At 35.3% G+C, this 16,542-nt stretch overlaps 2 protein-coding genes across 3 annotated transcripts; both read left to right on the top strand.

The window, feature by feature from the left end:
* The first annotated feature begins 1,622 nt into the window (after positions 1–1,622).
* Positions 1,623–4,597, top strand: LOC106311194 (cation/H(+) antiporter 1). Its single transcript, XM_013748415.1, has 4 exons — positions 1,623–1,781; positions 1,862–2,839; positions 3,088–4,016; positions 4,318–4,597. Exons 1-4 carry the CDS (start codon positions 1,623–1,625, stop codon positions 4,595–4,597), a joined length of 2,346 nt encoding a protein of 781 aa, XP_013603869.1.
* Positions 4,598–5,412: 815 nt separating this feature from the next.
* LOC106309969 (putative cyclin-B3-1) lies at positions 5,413–10,731 on the top strand. Of its 2 annotated transcripts, none has more exons than XM_013747144.1 (24): positions 5,413–5,545; positions 5,808–5,847; positions 5,940–6,000; positions 6,087–6,122; positions 6,200–6,254; positions 6,349–6,397; positions 6,483–6,576; positions 6,759–6,794; positions 7,090–7,144; positions 7,351–7,405; positions 7,504–7,561; positions 7,789–7,843; positions 7,961–8,006; positions 8,116–8,206; positions 8,353–8,407; positions 8,630–8,917; positions 9,000–9,122; positions 9,202–9,291; positions 9,386–9,547; positions 9,642–9,701; positions 9,790–9,888; positions 9,982–10,160; positions 10,252–10,425; positions 10,504–10,731. In XM_013747144.1, the coding sequence occupies exons 1-23, from the start codon at positions 5,531–5,533 to the stop codon at positions 10,385–10,387; spliced, it is 1,938 nt and encodes a 645-aa protein (XP_013602598.1). In that variant the 5' UTR covers positions 5,413–5,530; the 3' UTR covers positions 10,388–10,425; positions 10,504–10,731. The 2 variants fall into 2 exon arrangements, with proteins under 2 accessions (XP_013602598.1, XP_013602597.1); XM_013747143.1 differs by having other exon boundaries at positions 6,346–6,397.
* The last annotated feature ends 5,811 nt before the right edge of the window (positions 10,732–16,542 follow it).

Genomic DNA, 16,542 nt, shown 5'->3' with positions numbered 1-16,542 from the left:
TAAGGATAACTCATGAGTTTTTTTGGTTGATTAAATGACATTATGTACAAATTTATTTAAGGATATTTCATTAAGGTAACTGAAAAAGACAAACAATAAAATAGGAAGTTTAAATTCATTTAAGCATATTTTATTAATGTAACTGAAAAGACAAGTAATAAATTAGGCAGTTTTATTCGTTTTAGGATATTTCATAAATGCAACTGAAAAAGACAAAAAAAAAGAGTTTAATTAATGAAGTAATAACATTTTCAAATGGGTATTTCTCTTTTAATAATATAGATTCGTAAATTTTACATTATTGGTTTGAATTCTTGCTCAATTGAATCATTATAAATATAAAATGTTGTTAACAAAAATAAGAACAAAAAAAATCCTCAAACACACATAAATGAAGATGCTCTTTAGCTCCTCAGGCCAACAGAAAAAAGAACAAAATTTGTTTGTCCACCTCTTACAAAAGAGAAAATAACAAAACTTCTATGATGTTGAGGATGGTATTTAACTCAAATCACACACGGTACGTTATTTAATTATATGATGTTGAATATGGCTTAATTTTTCAGGACCTCCTCGTTGCTAGCTAATTGACTGCAGCCATACACAATAATTAGAGGATTTTGGTCTCCAATTCTTATTGTTCATCTTTGATGTGGCTGTGTAAGAAACACCGGTTCATTTGATCAGTGTGGTAGCCAGTCTACTCTTTAGTATTGTGTACGTTCTTTCCGAAACTAACCGGATCAGCCGAAAGGGTTTATCATAAAAAAAAACACTGGTTCATTTGATCATCTTCATATAAATATATATTCATTGTCTTCAACGGATCTTAATTATTGTAAGACGAGTACAAAATTGTGTAACCACCGTATATTCTTATGTTACTATAATTACCAAGTTGCGCTAGTTGCTGGACCTGGACAAGATAAGCTTAATCTTTTGCTTGACAGGTAGTGGCGGACTGACTAAGTAGAGATGGGATCACATGAGTCCATGATACATCTTATAGATCGTATGCAAAATATATGAAGTGTTAGCAGAAATTTTGGTTAAAGTTACATATTGAACACCAAAAACCAGCGTTTGACTGTTGTCCTAACCCCAATTTTTTTTTATTGTTGAATTCGCCACTGATAACAGAGAACATGGGAGAAGGATGTCTTTTGGAATGTATTTGGTCTGGTTATTTGGAAGCTTACGTAATCTTACATATTTTAAAGTAAATAGATCTCTAATTAAATATACAAATTCATGGGAGGCATAATTTTGTTTCATTGTATACAATTATATAGATGGACGCACTTGCTGTAAAAATACCAAAAGGTTATATTACATGCATTTTCGATTTTAGTAATTTTATCCGCTTTTAATGAGGAACACTAGATATATATCTTGAGAAGAAAAAAATGGAAAAAGTTAATGGCATGGAGTAATCAAAGGATAATCACGTAAAATCAGTAAATGCAAACCCCTCAAAATCTAACAAAAACAATAAAACATTGAGAATATTTTCTAAAAAATATATATTCTTCGATTTACAATAAATCTAAGATTCTTTTACAGAATTTCTGTTTTTTTTACCGCACTAATCCTTGAAGAATGCTCCAAACCGAATCAAGAAAATGGATCCAAAAACGTTGTTTTGCTTACCAGAAGGAGATGCCTTGTTTAATCCACTCAACACCATGTTTATTCAAATGGCTTGCATTCTCGTCTTCTCTCAGTTCTTCTATCTCTTCCTTAAACCCTGTGGCCAAGCCGGTCCCGTTGCTCAGATTCTTGTAAGTTTATATTCACTAAGAGTAACGTGCAAGAAACATTTATATATTTTAGAAACTAACGTTTTGTTTGTTGTATTCAGGCAGGGATTGTGTTGAGTTTGCTCACAATAATCCAAAAAGTTCACGATTTCTTTCTACAAAAAGAGTCAGCAAGCTACTACATCTTCTTCTCATTCCTTTTACGTACATGTTTCATGTTCTTGATCGGTCTCGAACTCGATCTTGACTTCATAAAACGAAACTTGAAAAACTCCATTCTCATAACCTTTGGCACATTACTCTCTTGTGGCATAATCTGGATCCCTTTCCTGTGGTTCCTCGTCCACTTCCTTCACATCAAACAAGACTTCTTAACGTTTTACCTAGCCTTCCTCGTTACCTTATCCAACACGGCATCTCCTGTAGTCATCCGCTCCATCATTGATTGGAAACTCCACACGTCCGAGATCGGACGGCTAGCAATTTCATGCGGATTGTTCATCGAGATAACCAACATATTCGTCTACACCTTTGTCATATCTTACATCTCAGGGACAATGAGTGGCGATATCTTTGGCTACATATTCGCCACAGGAGTTATAATACTGATCAATAGATTCTTAGCTGCATGGCTCCCGAAACGAAACCCTAAAGAGAAGTACCTCTCTAAAGCTGAAACTCTCGCCTTCTTCATCCTTATTCTAATAATCGCGTCGACCATCGAGTCCAGCAACATAAACTCCACGGTGTTCGTGTTTTTCATCGGATTGTTGTTTCCGAGAGAAGGCAAGACTTACAGAACGTTGATCAACCGGCTGAGTTACCCTATTCACGAGTTTGTTCTTCCGGTTTACTTTGGTTACATTGGGTTTAGATTCAGCGTCAGCTCGTTAACCAGACGACATTACCTCGTTCTTGGTATGACGGTGGCTTTAAGCATCGTAGGGAAGCTTCTTGGAGTTTTATGCGCTTGTTCGTTCCTTAAGATACCAAAGAAGTATTGGCTTTTCTTGTCTACTGTTCTTTCGGTCAAAGGTCACATGGGTCTGGTTCTCCTCGACTCTAACTTGGCTTACAAGGTATTGCATTTTAGTTATTAGCACAACCGGTTCTGAGCACAGCCTGATAAAACATTCGTCTTAATCCAAATCTTTTAAAAAACTACTAGATTGCATTGTCGGTTTTAAAAACAGCCGGATGAAACATTAATTTTTGTAAAGAGATCACATGGTCTTTAAATTGTCGATAATTTTCTTCTGGTTACTGACTTACTTCGGTTCATAACTTCTTCTATTTACTGATTCTTTCTCTCTATCTCTGTGTGTAGAAATGGTTTACTCCGGTAATACATGATATGTTCGTTGCATCATTGGTGATCACGACTTTGTTAAGCGGAGTACTATCGTCATTATTACTTTGGACGCAAGAAAAGGGTTTCTCACACCAAAAAACATCGCTTGAGTTCCACGACACCAAAGACGAGCTACGAGTGTTGACTTGTGTCTACGGTGTGCGTCAAGCTCGTGGACTAATCTCTTTAGTCTCTGCTTTACACGGAGCTTCTTCTTCGCTCTTCACGCCTTATCTCATGCACCTCATACCCCTCCCGAAGAAGCGGAAAACTGAGCTGTTGTACCACGAGCTAGACGAAGATGGAGTGAACGCCATCGGCGGAGACGATGAGTTTGGAACCAACGAAGGACTAGAGATCAATGACTCGATAGATTCTTTCACTAGAGACAGAAAGATCATGATCCGGCAAGTGAAACTCGTGGCGCAGATGGAGAACATGCACGAAGAGATCTGCGATTGTACCGAAGATCTTCGCGTTTCGATAGTGTTTCTTCCGTTCCATAAACACCAGAGGATCGATGGGAAAACTACAAATGATGGGGAAGTGTTTAGGGATATGAACCGGAAGGTTCTAAAGCAAGCACCGTGTTCGGTCGGTATCTTTGTGGATAGAAACATAACCGGGTTTCACCAGCTTCACGGGTTTGATTCGGTGCAACACGTTGCTGCATTGTTCTTTGGTGGTCCTGATGATCGTGAGGCTCTTTCCTTGTGTCATTGGCTTACTAGTAACTCTCAGATTCATCTCACTATCATACAGTTTGTTACGGATGATTCAAAGGTGGAGAAAGTTGTTGGAGACGCGGTGACTAAAGAAAACAACGATGTGTTATTGGAGATTGTTGGTGAAGATCACACCAAAGATGAAATTGATCGAATTTTCTTAGAAGAATTTTATAACAGGTTTGAAATTTCTCCATTGTCGATAATTCTCTCTTCTTATTACTACTGTACTTCCAGTTTTGTCATGTTTTTATTAGAACCGGTTTTGGACACAGCCGGATAAAACATTCGTTTTGCCCCTTTGAATTTTTAAAAAGTCACATAGCTCCAAGTTATCGAATTTTTATATTAAATTTAACTATACCTAAATTTCAGATTCTGTTTTGTTTTTTTTATGAAGACTCGGTTTCTATGTCTTTTCTAGACCAGAAACATTGCATGTTTCATTAACCGGACTTGTGTTTGGTTTGTTTTTTGACAGATTTGTAACGACGGGGCAAGTTGGATTCATAGAGAAGCGAGTAAGCAACGGAACACAAACACTGACGATCCTGAGAGAGATAGGAGAGATGTATTCACTATTTGTAGTAGGGAAAAACAGAGGAGATAGCCCAATGACGTCGGGGATGAACGATTGGGAAGAGTGTCCGGAGCTAGGAACGGTCGGAGATTTCTTGGCTTCATCGAATATGGATGTAAATGCTTCTGTATTAGTAGTTCAAAGACATAGACATTCTTTTGATAGCTTTGTAGATGAATAGCAAACATTTCTTTAGTTTTACACAACAATATTTTTCCTTTGCACAAAGTCACATTCACCATTTGAAAACATGTGAACGGAGAAACCGGGCCTCGTAGTCTGGTGGTAAAGGAACCTCGGCTGAGGTGCCCGCCATCACGAGTTCGAGCCCCGGCCACGAGGGGTATTTACATGGGCTGCCTCTCGCCCTCCAGACCACTTCGCGTAACCAGGGGCCCTTAAGTGGACGCTTAAAAATCCTGTAATGGCATGGGCTCAGGCCCGATGGGCTAGTTGATCACGCAAAGTGGTCGGATACTGGACTATCAAAAAAAACATGTGAACGGAGAATTTGCAAGCTACATACACTCCTAAGAACAGGATTAATGCAGGGGCCTAGGGAGTGCTAAGGGGTGGGCTCCACCACAAGATAGGAAGAAGCGATACCAAAGACACCAGATCAAGCATCGAGGCTAGCACTGTTTCGCTTTCGCGGGCCTCACTGACACGTGGCGACCCGCGATTGGTTTGTTTTAAAATTTTTTTTTTCTAAATCAGACAAAAAACTTAACAAAAAAAAGAAAAAAAAATTAAGCGCCCCATTTGGGGTGCTAGGGTTAATGGTGCTCTGACATCGAATATTTTGTCTGTGCACTTGCAGAGTAAATGGGCCTGATTTGAGAATAAGCTAAAGAAATAAGAGGAAGCAAATAATAATGTTTATTTGAGAATTATAGATTGATGGGCCTAATTAATGGGCCTGATTTGTCCCCCAGAAAATGAGTATAAGCTGAAGGGACAAAATCGTAAAGTTTCACAAAGTTCAATTTTCAAAATCTTAAGAAGCGGGACTCGCTCACCGATTCGCCTTTCGGAAAATTGCAACGGTAAGACTCTCTCTCGACGAGTCTCCGGGAAAGAGTAAGCGGAAGAAGATCTGGGGATTTAAGGAGAAATGGCGTTCGCTAAGGTAACTCTTTTTTCTTGAGGTTCCAAAGATTCGTCAAGATTTTGTTCTTAAAAAAAAAAAAAAAAACGAATTAGGGTTGTTATTATGTTCATCGGAGATGAGTTTGTTGCTGTTTACGCACGGTTACACATTGAGATTAACCTTCTTCGTCTCTAATTGTGAAACGAGATTAGGGTTGTCAATCTTTGATAGACTTAGGACGGAAAGAACTTGAATGCGTTGTTACTTCAGTTACTATGGGGATTTCGGATTTGTTTTGTAGGCACCACGACTAAGTAAAGATGATGTCTTTGGAAATCGAGGTAAGACAGCTTGGCGAATTATGTTTCAACCTTAATACAAATGGTTCAGTTCTAAATATATATATATATATACATTACTTATGAAACAACAGCGGTGACTAGGAGTTTCAAAGTTTATTCCGATAATCACAAGACTGATCAAGCCTGTATAGTGTAAGTTCATCATCTCTTGTCCTTTGGCAGTACTTTTTTTTTTTTTTCGTTTTGCAATGTGAGTAATACTATAGCTGTTTATGCAGTGGTGCTGCTGCGCACAAGACTCGTGTTCCTTTAAGGTTTGTGGTTTTGATTATTAATGATTAGACATACCGAATGTTGAGAAATTAAAGTCTTCTGTTTTTACATTGTTTAGGAAAAAACCTGTGACGATTAGCAACGGAGCAGCCTCTAACACAAACAATATGAAGGTTTCTCCCTTTCCCTTTCTCTGTGTTCAATGGACTATACGATCTTATGCAATTATTTAACATGTCAATGCGTTTTGTTCTGATTGAAAAGAAGGGAATTTCAGCAATCACAGGCCAGGACAAAAGCAGTAATGAAAATTCCGGTAAGCTTGAAGCAGAGAGTTATCATTACATTTTTCCGGGATGTAGTTTTGAAAGTTCACTCACAAGTTTTTGTCTCGTTTCCAGAGGAAAATACTAAGGTCACAAGAAAAGTGTTGGCTGATTTAAGTAATCTTGGTGGGAACACTTTAAGGCCAGCACTGCCTGGCAATAATACGGTGTAAGTTTTCTTAACTGTAAGGGTTTCTTTTCCTGATTTTTCGTGGATCAGAGTGGTTATTGCCCACTGTCTTCTAAATCAAACTGATTCTATGTTCAGGAAGAATATCCTTTTATAGTTATTGATTGTACTGATTTTATATCCTGGTCTAAAATTATTCTATTGAATATGCAACAATGCAGGAAATGGAAGGGTGTAAAATGTTCAAATCCGCAAAGGTATACAGTAATCATTAGCTGCTGCTATAGGCATCACATACCTACAGTAGCGTTAAACCTTTACATTTGGATTAGTAGCTTTTGAAGCCCTTTTGTCAATGAATTTTCCTCTTCCATTTTCTTTCATTCATTTCACTTTCATAAATTTGCACAGTTCATAAATTGTCTTCTTCCATTGGCCTCTTTTCATTTCATTTTGGTCAGCAGAGAGAATCTGCACAGTTCAATGCATAAACTATCTCATTTTTTGACAATGAGTTTAAAATGCTACCCTAACTGAACTTTCTGTGTGTAGGATTTCAGTTGGTTCTACCAGAGTCAATGATACTTCACTGAAAAAATCTACCAAGGTACAACTACTGTTTTGGAAAATAGGCGTATACTTTCAAATTACCATGACTAAATGCAGGTGTATCAGAATATCACAATTAATATTCATATGAGTTAAAGATAATATCATAAACGCTGTGACTTAGAACATGCGTTTTAGTTATCAAAATACCTGATTCCTTCATCCTTCTTGCAAGCCTTGATTCTAGTTTTTCTTCTGATACAGGTGAACGAGAGTAAAAGAATAACTGAAGTTGGAAACAATGGCATTTATAAGACAGGTGAATTAGTAAATGTCTCGTTTGTTTTCATGTCTACAGCCTGAGTTGGTATTTACCATTTTCCATTTATCTAAACTTTGGACGATAAATTTATTTAGGTCACAAAATCATCAAAAACAGAACTCTGAGCCTTGAATCAACTGCTGGTGGAACAAGGTACATTTATGCTAGTCTTGTCCCGAGTAGAATATCCCCTTCTAGTCTAGTTTGTAGAATATTTTCGAGAAGTAAATTAAAATATTGTTTATCTCACACATTACCCATCGACCCTCATCAAGTGACCTCTTGTTCATTCAACATAGCACGTTGTTTTCTATAGTATCTGCTGAGAATAACTCAATCTCTTTCAGTGGTTAACTTTCTTGATTTGTTTGTTCTTGCAGAAAATCTTTACCAGTTTTTAAAAGAACAAGCCTCACAGACAAGACCACAAAGAAGGTTGTCATTAATATACTTATGATATTGGTATTTTCTTACAGTCAGAATATCTGACTTAGTTTGACAACATGACTCTACTCACTTTCATTGATTCTGATTGCTTCCTTTTTCGTGCAGGAAAATGTCTCAAGCTTAGATTCAAAACAATTGGGTCAAGGTCCAGGTAACATGAATATCCTTTCTACACTTCCCATGTGTGATGAAAATGTGTTTGTTAAAGCTGGAATGTGATTGGTTCGGTATCTCATATGAGTGCGGTTGCCTTGTTTCAGCCAGTAAAGTCGGAAACAGAGCCCTCCCTCAGCTAAGCAGCACCAGAAGTTATACTTGGAGAACCCGGACAAGTGTGGGATCTATACCATCGTAAGTAAATATGCTTGTTTCTGACTTCATCATTTAAGAAGTGAAGCTGGTGCTTCTCATCTTTGAAAACCAGAAAATTGTTTTTTTCTTTTAATTGTTGCATCCTGAGATATACGCAGCTAAGTTCATTTTCTTTTCTTGGTCAGGGACCTCAACAACCAGAGTAAGAATAACGTTCGTATCCGAAGGAAATCTATCAAGGTAATATACTGTAACTCCTTTCTAAGCTACGTATGCATAATGCAAGTGGCTCCTTCTCATAAAAATCCACACCATTTGAAGCTGTCTTGTTTTTCATCATTGAACTTCTAGCCCAGTCATTTTTTTCTCTTGTTATTCTGATCATTTCATGTGCCCATAGTCAAAGACATATTGAGATTTTTAGTTTAGTGAATATCTGATACGTTTTCTCTGCCACTCAAGATCCAGACAACTCTAAAGACCTCGCTGCAAAACCGTAGCCCTCTTAAGAAGCCCCCGGTCGGCAGACGTAAATCAGGATCTGTTTCTTCAATCCCTTCTACTGAAGAAGCCGCTTCGGCATTGTCACTTCCGGAACAGGTTGAAACAAAAGGTCTGAAAGAAGATATTCAAGAAGGGAGTTCATCCAATGAAAAAACAGACGCAGTGACGAAAGTGTTGGATGTTACAGCGAGGCCAAAATCAAAACGTAGAAAGTCTTTCACGTCTCTACTAGTGACTGGATTGAAGGTTCACAAATCTCCCAGCTATTGGCTTCCATGTGACTTCTTTTTTTCATCTAATGTTGCTAATATGGTAACTTTACTTGCAGTTCGATGGGAAGAACAATGAAACTGAACTGAAAGAAAAACTTCCTAGCATTGATGATGAGTCCAATCAGCTGGAAGTTGCAGAATACGTGGACGACATATATCAGTTCTATTGGACTGCTGAGGTAATCCACTTGTTCCACACATATACCTATCTCTTTCCCTTATATTCTGTTTAAGCTTTAACTTGAAATGGGGTTGCAGGCGTTAAATCCAGCTTTGGGATACTACTTGTCAACTCAAACAAAAGTTAGCCCAGTTACGCGTGGAATTTTGATCAACTGGCTTATCGAAGTGAGTGCAGTTTCGATCGTTTTTGATTTCAACTTGATATTTTCTCTACTCGGTACTTGAATCCTATATCTCGCTATTGACTACTTGTTTGCAGGTTCATTTCAAATTTCATCTAATGCATGAGACTCTCTACCTCACAATGAATTTACTGGATCGTTACCTCTCCCAAGTTCCAGTACAGAAAAATGAGATGCAAATGATTGGTCTTACTGCACTCTTGCTTGCATCCAAATACGAGGACTATTGGCATCCTAGGGTAAGTGACAATGATCCTGAAAGCCTAAACATCTCCTCAATTCCATATGGCATCAAACTTAACTTTCGAAGCTATGGTCTTTGTTCATGTGCAGATCAAAGATTTGATTAGCATCTCCGCGGAATCATACACAAGACAACAAATCCTGGGAATGGTAAAAATAAACGCTGTTTGACCCTTATGAATCTAGTTTGAGTTTGACATAACTGTTTATTTGCATTGCTTAACTTTTTTTCTTTTAGGAGAGGATTATGCTTAAACAGTTAAAGTTCCGTTTGAATGAAGCGACCCCTTACGTTTTCATGTTAAGGTTCCTAAAAGCTGCTCGATCAAACAAGAAGGTATGTGCAAAATCAAACAACTCGCTTATATAACCTGTTAAATCAAACATGTATATGTCTAGGCAGACATTTAATACCTACTATTTTTATCAGCTTGAACAACTAGCCTTCTACCTGATTGAACTGTGCTTGGTTGAGTATGAAGCCTTGAAGTTCAAGCCGTCATTGCTCTGCGCATCAGCCATCTATGTAGCCCGCTGCACTTTGCGTATGAATCCAGTTTGGACCCCGCTCCTAAACAATCATACCCACTACAATGTCTCTCAAATGAAGTAAGTAGGATCTGTTTAATATCACAATCTTGCAGATCACTTCACTGATTACATTGGCTAAGCTCCTCGTATTCAATTTGTTTCATCACAGGGATTGTTCAGACATGATCCTAAGGTTCCATAAAGCTGCGAAGACAGGAAAACTGAGGGTCACTTATGACAAGTACATGAGTCCAGATCGAAGTAACATCGCACTCTTGAAACCCTTGGCTAAGCTTCCTCTTTAAGTCGAACTCTACTAAAGTCATGGCGCGCCTCAGCTAAGGTACTAAACCCTTGAAACTTGTTCTATTAGCTTCCTTCAGTGGAACTGATCTTGTTCATGCTTACTCCGGAATTGCAGGGAGATGCATCTACATGGACTCTAGCCAGATATTAAGAAGGCTAATGATTAGGTGTGTTGTTTTTTGGTGTGCTTAACAATGTTTTACTATTTCAAATGATCATAAAGACAAAACTCCAATGTATTGACAAATTAGTAGTATAAAGCTTCTGGAATAACATTGCACTTCTATGATTCCTCACAAGCTAAAAGTCAACCCCATCTACTCGTGTATATATATACTAGGTGTGCTGATTAATATATATTTTGAATAAAAGATTTAAAATTAGTTTTGGTATTTAAACTAATTTATTTAATTAGATATATATATATATATAATTTATTTTTGTATGTTTTATTTGATTTTCTGTAATCAAATTATAATGGTTTGTGGACTCTCTTTTCTTACGGTTTATATACAATTCTTTTATTTAATAGTTAAATTATTTTCTTGATTGAATCCGACTTTAATGAAGTTTCTTTCAATATAGAAGAGTGGTGATATCTGTCTAATTTTTTTTTTGTTCTAGTTCGGTAGTTTTAGAGTTATTTTCGTTATATAGTATTTCGAATAAAAGGTAGATGCTAAATTTTCAAAAAACAAAAAACAAATTCAGAGTTTATGAGTTCAACCCACATTTGATAGCTATAACCAAAAATATCTAATAAGCACAATATACCTCATTTGATACATTCATCTCACTGATACATTTTATTGGATTCTTAACGAAAAATGCATCATATAAATGTACTTTAAAAGATGTAGATTTTGGATCAAAATATTCTCTAGAAATAACGAAATCTTATCAGGTAATTTTGATTTGAAATCAAACACTTCTTGTAGTTGTGGATCAAAAATAATTCCAGTAACATTGAAGTTATTAGAAACAGTCCCAACTTTTGAAACAAAAAAAAATACAATACCCAATAAACACCATATATTATCAACAATTAAATTTTGGAAACAATAAAAAAAAGACAAGACCTTTGTATCTTGTACACAAACAAATAGAGCAACACATACAAAACATGATGCCTCATTAGATTTAAATAAATTTTGATATTTATTTTGCATTCCTAGACCACATCGTACATATTAAATGCGTATCACTAAATATTAAAAACATAATTTAGCATCATTTCATACAAATAAAATAATATAAAACTAAGCCTGATTAAAATTTACATTGTGTCAAAAATAATTAATTCTAAAAGTCTTTCTTTTGCCATGAGATCTTCTAAAGGTCCAACATTCACAACCTCACCAATAATATCTAAACACACAAAATATTATAGTGAAAAATTAATGAACAAAGAGAAATATAAATAAAACACATCAATGAAAACATAATCTGATATAGAAAACTCACCGATGAAGCTCCTTTTCGTATTGACGTCATAATATTTCTTTAAATCATGACAAAGAGTGACTTTTGGTTGCTATTTATAAATTCTTAAAATGCAGATGATTCGGTCTATATTATGTGGTATAGTCACCGTGGTGAAACTACTCTGAATAAAATAATCTTCTTGAAATAACTTAGTTCGGGAATTACCAACAAAACATTCATCAACAGAAGCATGGATCTCTGTTCCCTAAAATGTTTTTTTACAAAATAAGTGACTAACACCAAATCGAATGATTAGTATAAATCAATAACGAAAGAGAAAATACTATATTTATAATGGTACCAACCAATACCAATTCAATCGAAAAGATTTTTGACATTTTTCATGTATTCCAAAGCTTCGATACTTTAATTTGAATGTTGTAACAATTTCTAACCAAATCAAAGCTCCAATAAAAACAAGAGAAGTGGGCTTCTTCTTTAAAAATATTGTTTGAAAATTATTATTTTATGTTGAGAAGTTTTGTAACTTTTGGTTGTATTGTCTTTTTTATTTTTTTTTTTGCTAAAATATTTTGGTTGTATTGTCCATAAGGTGTTCACAAAAAAGGTTGTATTGTCCATCAAACATTTGATGACAATTGTATATACAAACATAGAGCTGGTATATTACTATTATAATATAAAGTAAGATAAGATATAATCGGCATTATAGATGGGTTCAATGTGTTAGCAATTACATATTATTTCAATATAAAATATATCACGATAAATATCACTTACATATTATATATATACTATTATTTAACTATAATAAAATCAAGATTATGTTACATATGGAGTAACAAATATGATTTTAAAAGCTCGTTCTTACGCGAAATAATTAAATTATGTCCTAACTCGTCACCCTGAACTAAACTCTGTTCTTGGGATGACTGCTTTTTTTTCCCTTTTTTTCCTCTTTTTTTGCTTCTGTTTTTGTTTGGAACATGATTACAGGTTTAATAGAAGCTTGATTTATAATATAGATTATCTCTTAACTCTTACACATACTTATTTTTAAATAATAATATTATTTAAATGAATTAATTAATGATTCAACTAAAAATTACTAAAAATATGATAAATAAGTAAAGCTACTTAAAATTATGGAGAATTTGAGAAATAAATAAAATTACCTAAAATCATGGATTAGATGACAAATAAGCAAATTTACTTCTCAAATAATAGTATCTAAAAATTACTAAAAATATGATAAATAAGTAAAACTACTTAAAAATTATGAAGAATTTGTGAAATAAACAAAATTACCTAAAATCATGGATTACATGACAAATAAACAAATTCACTTCTCAAATAATATATATATATATATATATTTATTTACCTTCAAATGTAAAACCTATAACACCTGAGAAGTGTGTCCTTGAGTATGTGTTACACTACTTCCACTATGAGCATTTGATTAAACTCTCTGTCGCAAGCACATCCTCTGTCTGGCCCAATGACCGTCTTATCGCTTGATAGAACTCAATCCATGAAGATGAACACGAGTCAACAAAACCAAAAAAAAAACATAGGATTGGGACTACTTGCAGGGGAAGCAACTCTAGACAAATTCGTCTTTGGTGCATAACCAGTCAAAAAGGCTGGTTGTAACTTTCTCTAACTTAGTAGTCTTACAGTGTAGGTAAGCAAAGACAGACATGTAAAAAAGTGGGAATTCATGGCGAAGATCATCTTTACCCAAATGGGAAAAGAGTCAAAAACTTTATAAACACAAAACAACAAACTCTCTAAAGCAGAAGAAAGAAGAAGACATGGTGTGACATTAGTGAGTGGTACGGGTCCTGCTTTTCAGACAAAGAAACATGTTATCAATGCTAGAAGATAAATGTGGAAAGCTGTGAAGGAATCTCTAGAGTATATATTCATTTAGGTTAAAGCAATGTCACTTCTTTGTTATATAAAAGAGACCATCAATATGTAGAGAGCTCAAAGGTTATTATGAATGAAAGTATAAGCATCTTTCAAAGAATTGTTTTTTTCTCATCTTGTACACGTTTTTGTTTCTAACTCGGTTCTAGCTCTACACATGGCATACTCACAATGCTATAGAGGTTTATGCAACTAATTTAACATTCAACCCATATTCACCGTTAAACGCATCCTAAGTAAATATTTTTAGTGCGCATACCTTAGATAGAGACAGCACAATGAGAAAGAGCAGAAGAAAGCTGATGACTAAATTCATTTTCAAATTTTGTGCAAAAAAAAAAAAATCATCTTCAATTTTGTTCTCTTAAATTATGATCAATGCACATCCCTTAAACAACGTTGTTGTTTCAAAAGCCTAGAGGAAGAGATAGACTTGACCACTAAAAATATTTTCTTTGGATGTGTTTATCCGAGGATGTGTGTTGAATGTTAAATTAGTTGATTTTCAGAAACTGATTTTTTCTTCCACAACTTTGACGAAGGTGAGTTTAATAAAAAAACTTGTATTACTCATCAGTGATTCATGTTCCCTGATTAGTAGCTCTTATCGTTTTATAACTCCATCGCTTGTTGGCGTTCATTGTGTATTGACTAAACCGCAAGTGTTTTACAAAAATAAGATCCGAATAGATCTAGTAGTGATGCTTAAGCTGATTGTATATCCAAATCCTCTTGTCTGGTTTAGTCTGATTTGAAAAAAGTTCTTATAGGCTTTTTGAACCATTAAAACCAACCAGCTTTTGATAGAAGAAAAGCCAAAGCTGATAGATTTCTGAGCTTTTCTATGTTTCTTCTTTACGTTTTCATGGGGAAGATTCTGAGCCAGAGTATGTGTGTGTATTTGAGAAGAGCAATGAAACATGGAAATTCATTGGAAGATCGATAACCGGAGATAACCAGCTCTTTCTTTCCTTTTGAGCGGTTTAATAAAAAGAGTAACAAAAACCGCACCGAGCTCTAAACAGCACGTAGTTTACTTCCCAGCTGATAGACAGCGAGCTTTTCATCCCGTGGACAAGAATGTCGGCTAACATCGATAAATTCGCAGTCAAGGTACTCAGTGCTGTCTTAACTAATATAATAGCCATGGCCGAAACACAAAATATGGACCCTTTTATAAATATTCTCTATATTTTTTCTTCATTGCTTTTGTTTTAACTTGAGCACTGAGACCTAAAACGAATAGAAAAAAAAGTACTCCAAAACTAATGGTGAGAGTATATATTTTTTATTGTTTTGTCTTTTAATAAATAAATTAGGTTTGTTTTGGACCTTTTCGATAATTTAACAGATTGAAATAAAGCTTTAAAATAACACAAAAAAAAATTTATGAACCCATGGCAAATGGCCATGTTGCCATGGGTAAGAGCCGGCACTGAAGGTCGTCCATGATTTTTGTCTACACTTGCGGCTATATCATTCATATTCATAGCTTTATATGCTTCATGTGTTAGGTGGTGATGATTCCATTTGCAGTTTCTGATTTGAGATTTTTTCTATGTTTTAGAACATTGCCAAAGGTCGAGTCTGCTTGAAGTGGAAAAACGCAGCTTTGAATTCTCAGTCTATGCGACTCTCTGCACTCAGTAAATTCAAGTCCGGGAAAGTACCTACATTGCTTGGGACTGACGTTGCTAGCCGTGGATTGGAAATTCCTACTGTGATTTTCATGAATGTTTCATGGTATCATATTGCCTAATGATCTATATTGCTTTTGACAATATCAGTGATCAATTATGACATTCCAAGGTACCTTCTGGTGAAAGTTTCATTTCTTTCACTGTGATTTTGAAGCTCACTGATATTCTAACTCTACATTTGGCTTGTTCATTGTTTGCTTAGAAGTTTTCTTTAAGTTTCCTTTTGCAGACTGATGTGAACCTTATTCATGAAATAGAAGCGGAAGTTGGAAAACAGATGGAACTGTACAACTACAGAGAAATCACTGATAGTTTAGAATGTTTCACTCTGTGATACATTAAAGTACTTGTTTTATGTAATTAGCTCAATCTTATACAATAGTTATACCAGCTTCTCTTCACCATGGTGTTCTAGTATTATTAGGTTTTGGTTCATCTTGGTAATTGGTAGTATATGAGGAAAGTAAGAAGATTAGTTATTAGCCATGAGATATGTTGTCCATGCATCTTAAACTTCGAGCAAAGGCTGCTGAGACTTACGCAAGTTTCAGAATATGTAGGTATCAAATGCTAAAAGGGTCGCAATGATGAAGATGCTAGATGATGGATTCGAAGACAAGGTCAAAGACCTGAGGAAACTAAAACATAAAACACTTGCGGATAAAGGGATCCTTAAGATACGGAGCAAAAAGAGAAAAGCTGCACATTCTCAAAATAGTCTGGTAAGAAACATTCGCAAGTCCATTAGTTGGTTCAGTGACGCGGTTACAAGCTGTCAAGCTAGTGACTATGGCATGAATATGAATGAATGATGAAAGAGGTGGAAGGTTCGAATCGGTTTTGTTACAGTTTGAAAGGTTTGAGTTGCATTAGTAGACACGTTTGTGGAAGTCAACAACGTAGTACTTGTTGAAGTAAGCTTGAAGAAAGCTTGAGTGACAAGTAATCCTAATCCTAAGTAGTTTATGATCTTTAAAGAGATAAGGATCAAAGTGTATTTAGGAGTTATCTATTTACAAGTGTTTCCTATTAAGATTAGGATATCTAAAGTCTTATATAAACACAATGTCATG

This window comes from Brassica oleracea, chromosome C8, assembly GCF_000695525.1.
Source record: "Brassica oleracea var. oleracea cultivar TO1000 chromosome C8, BOL, whole genome shotgun sequence".
NCBI lineage: Eukaryota > Viridiplantae > Streptophyta > Magnoliopsida > Brassicales > Brassicaceae > Brassica > Brassica oleracea.
Note: the sequence above shows the minus strand (reverse complement) of the source record. Positions and strands in the feature narration are given on the sequence as shown.

Bases quoted from the DNA above. Each gene is read 5' to 3' on its own strand.
- LOC106311194 (XM_013748415.1), top strand. From the start codon at position 1,623: ATGGATCCAAAAACGTTGTTTTGCTTACCAGAAGGAGATGCCTTGTTT. The intron at 2,840-3,087 runs GTATTGCATTTT...CTCTGTGTGTAG, and splicing joins ACTCTAACTTGGCTTACAAG to AAATGGTTTACTCCGGTAAT. The intron at 4,017-4,317 runs GTTTGAAATTTC...GTTTTTTGACAG, and splicing joins TTAGAAGAATTTTATAACAG to ATTTGTAACGACGGGGCAAG.
- LOC106309969 (XM_013747143.1), top strand. The intron at 5,848-5,939 runs GTAAGACAGCTT...ATGAAACAACAG, and splicing joins TGATGTCTTTGGAAATCGAG to CGGTGACTAGGAGTTTCAAA. The intron at 8,007-8,115 runs GTAACATGAATA...GCCTTGTTTCAG, and splicing joins ACAATTGGGTCAAGGTCCAG to CCAGTAAAGTCGGAAACAGA.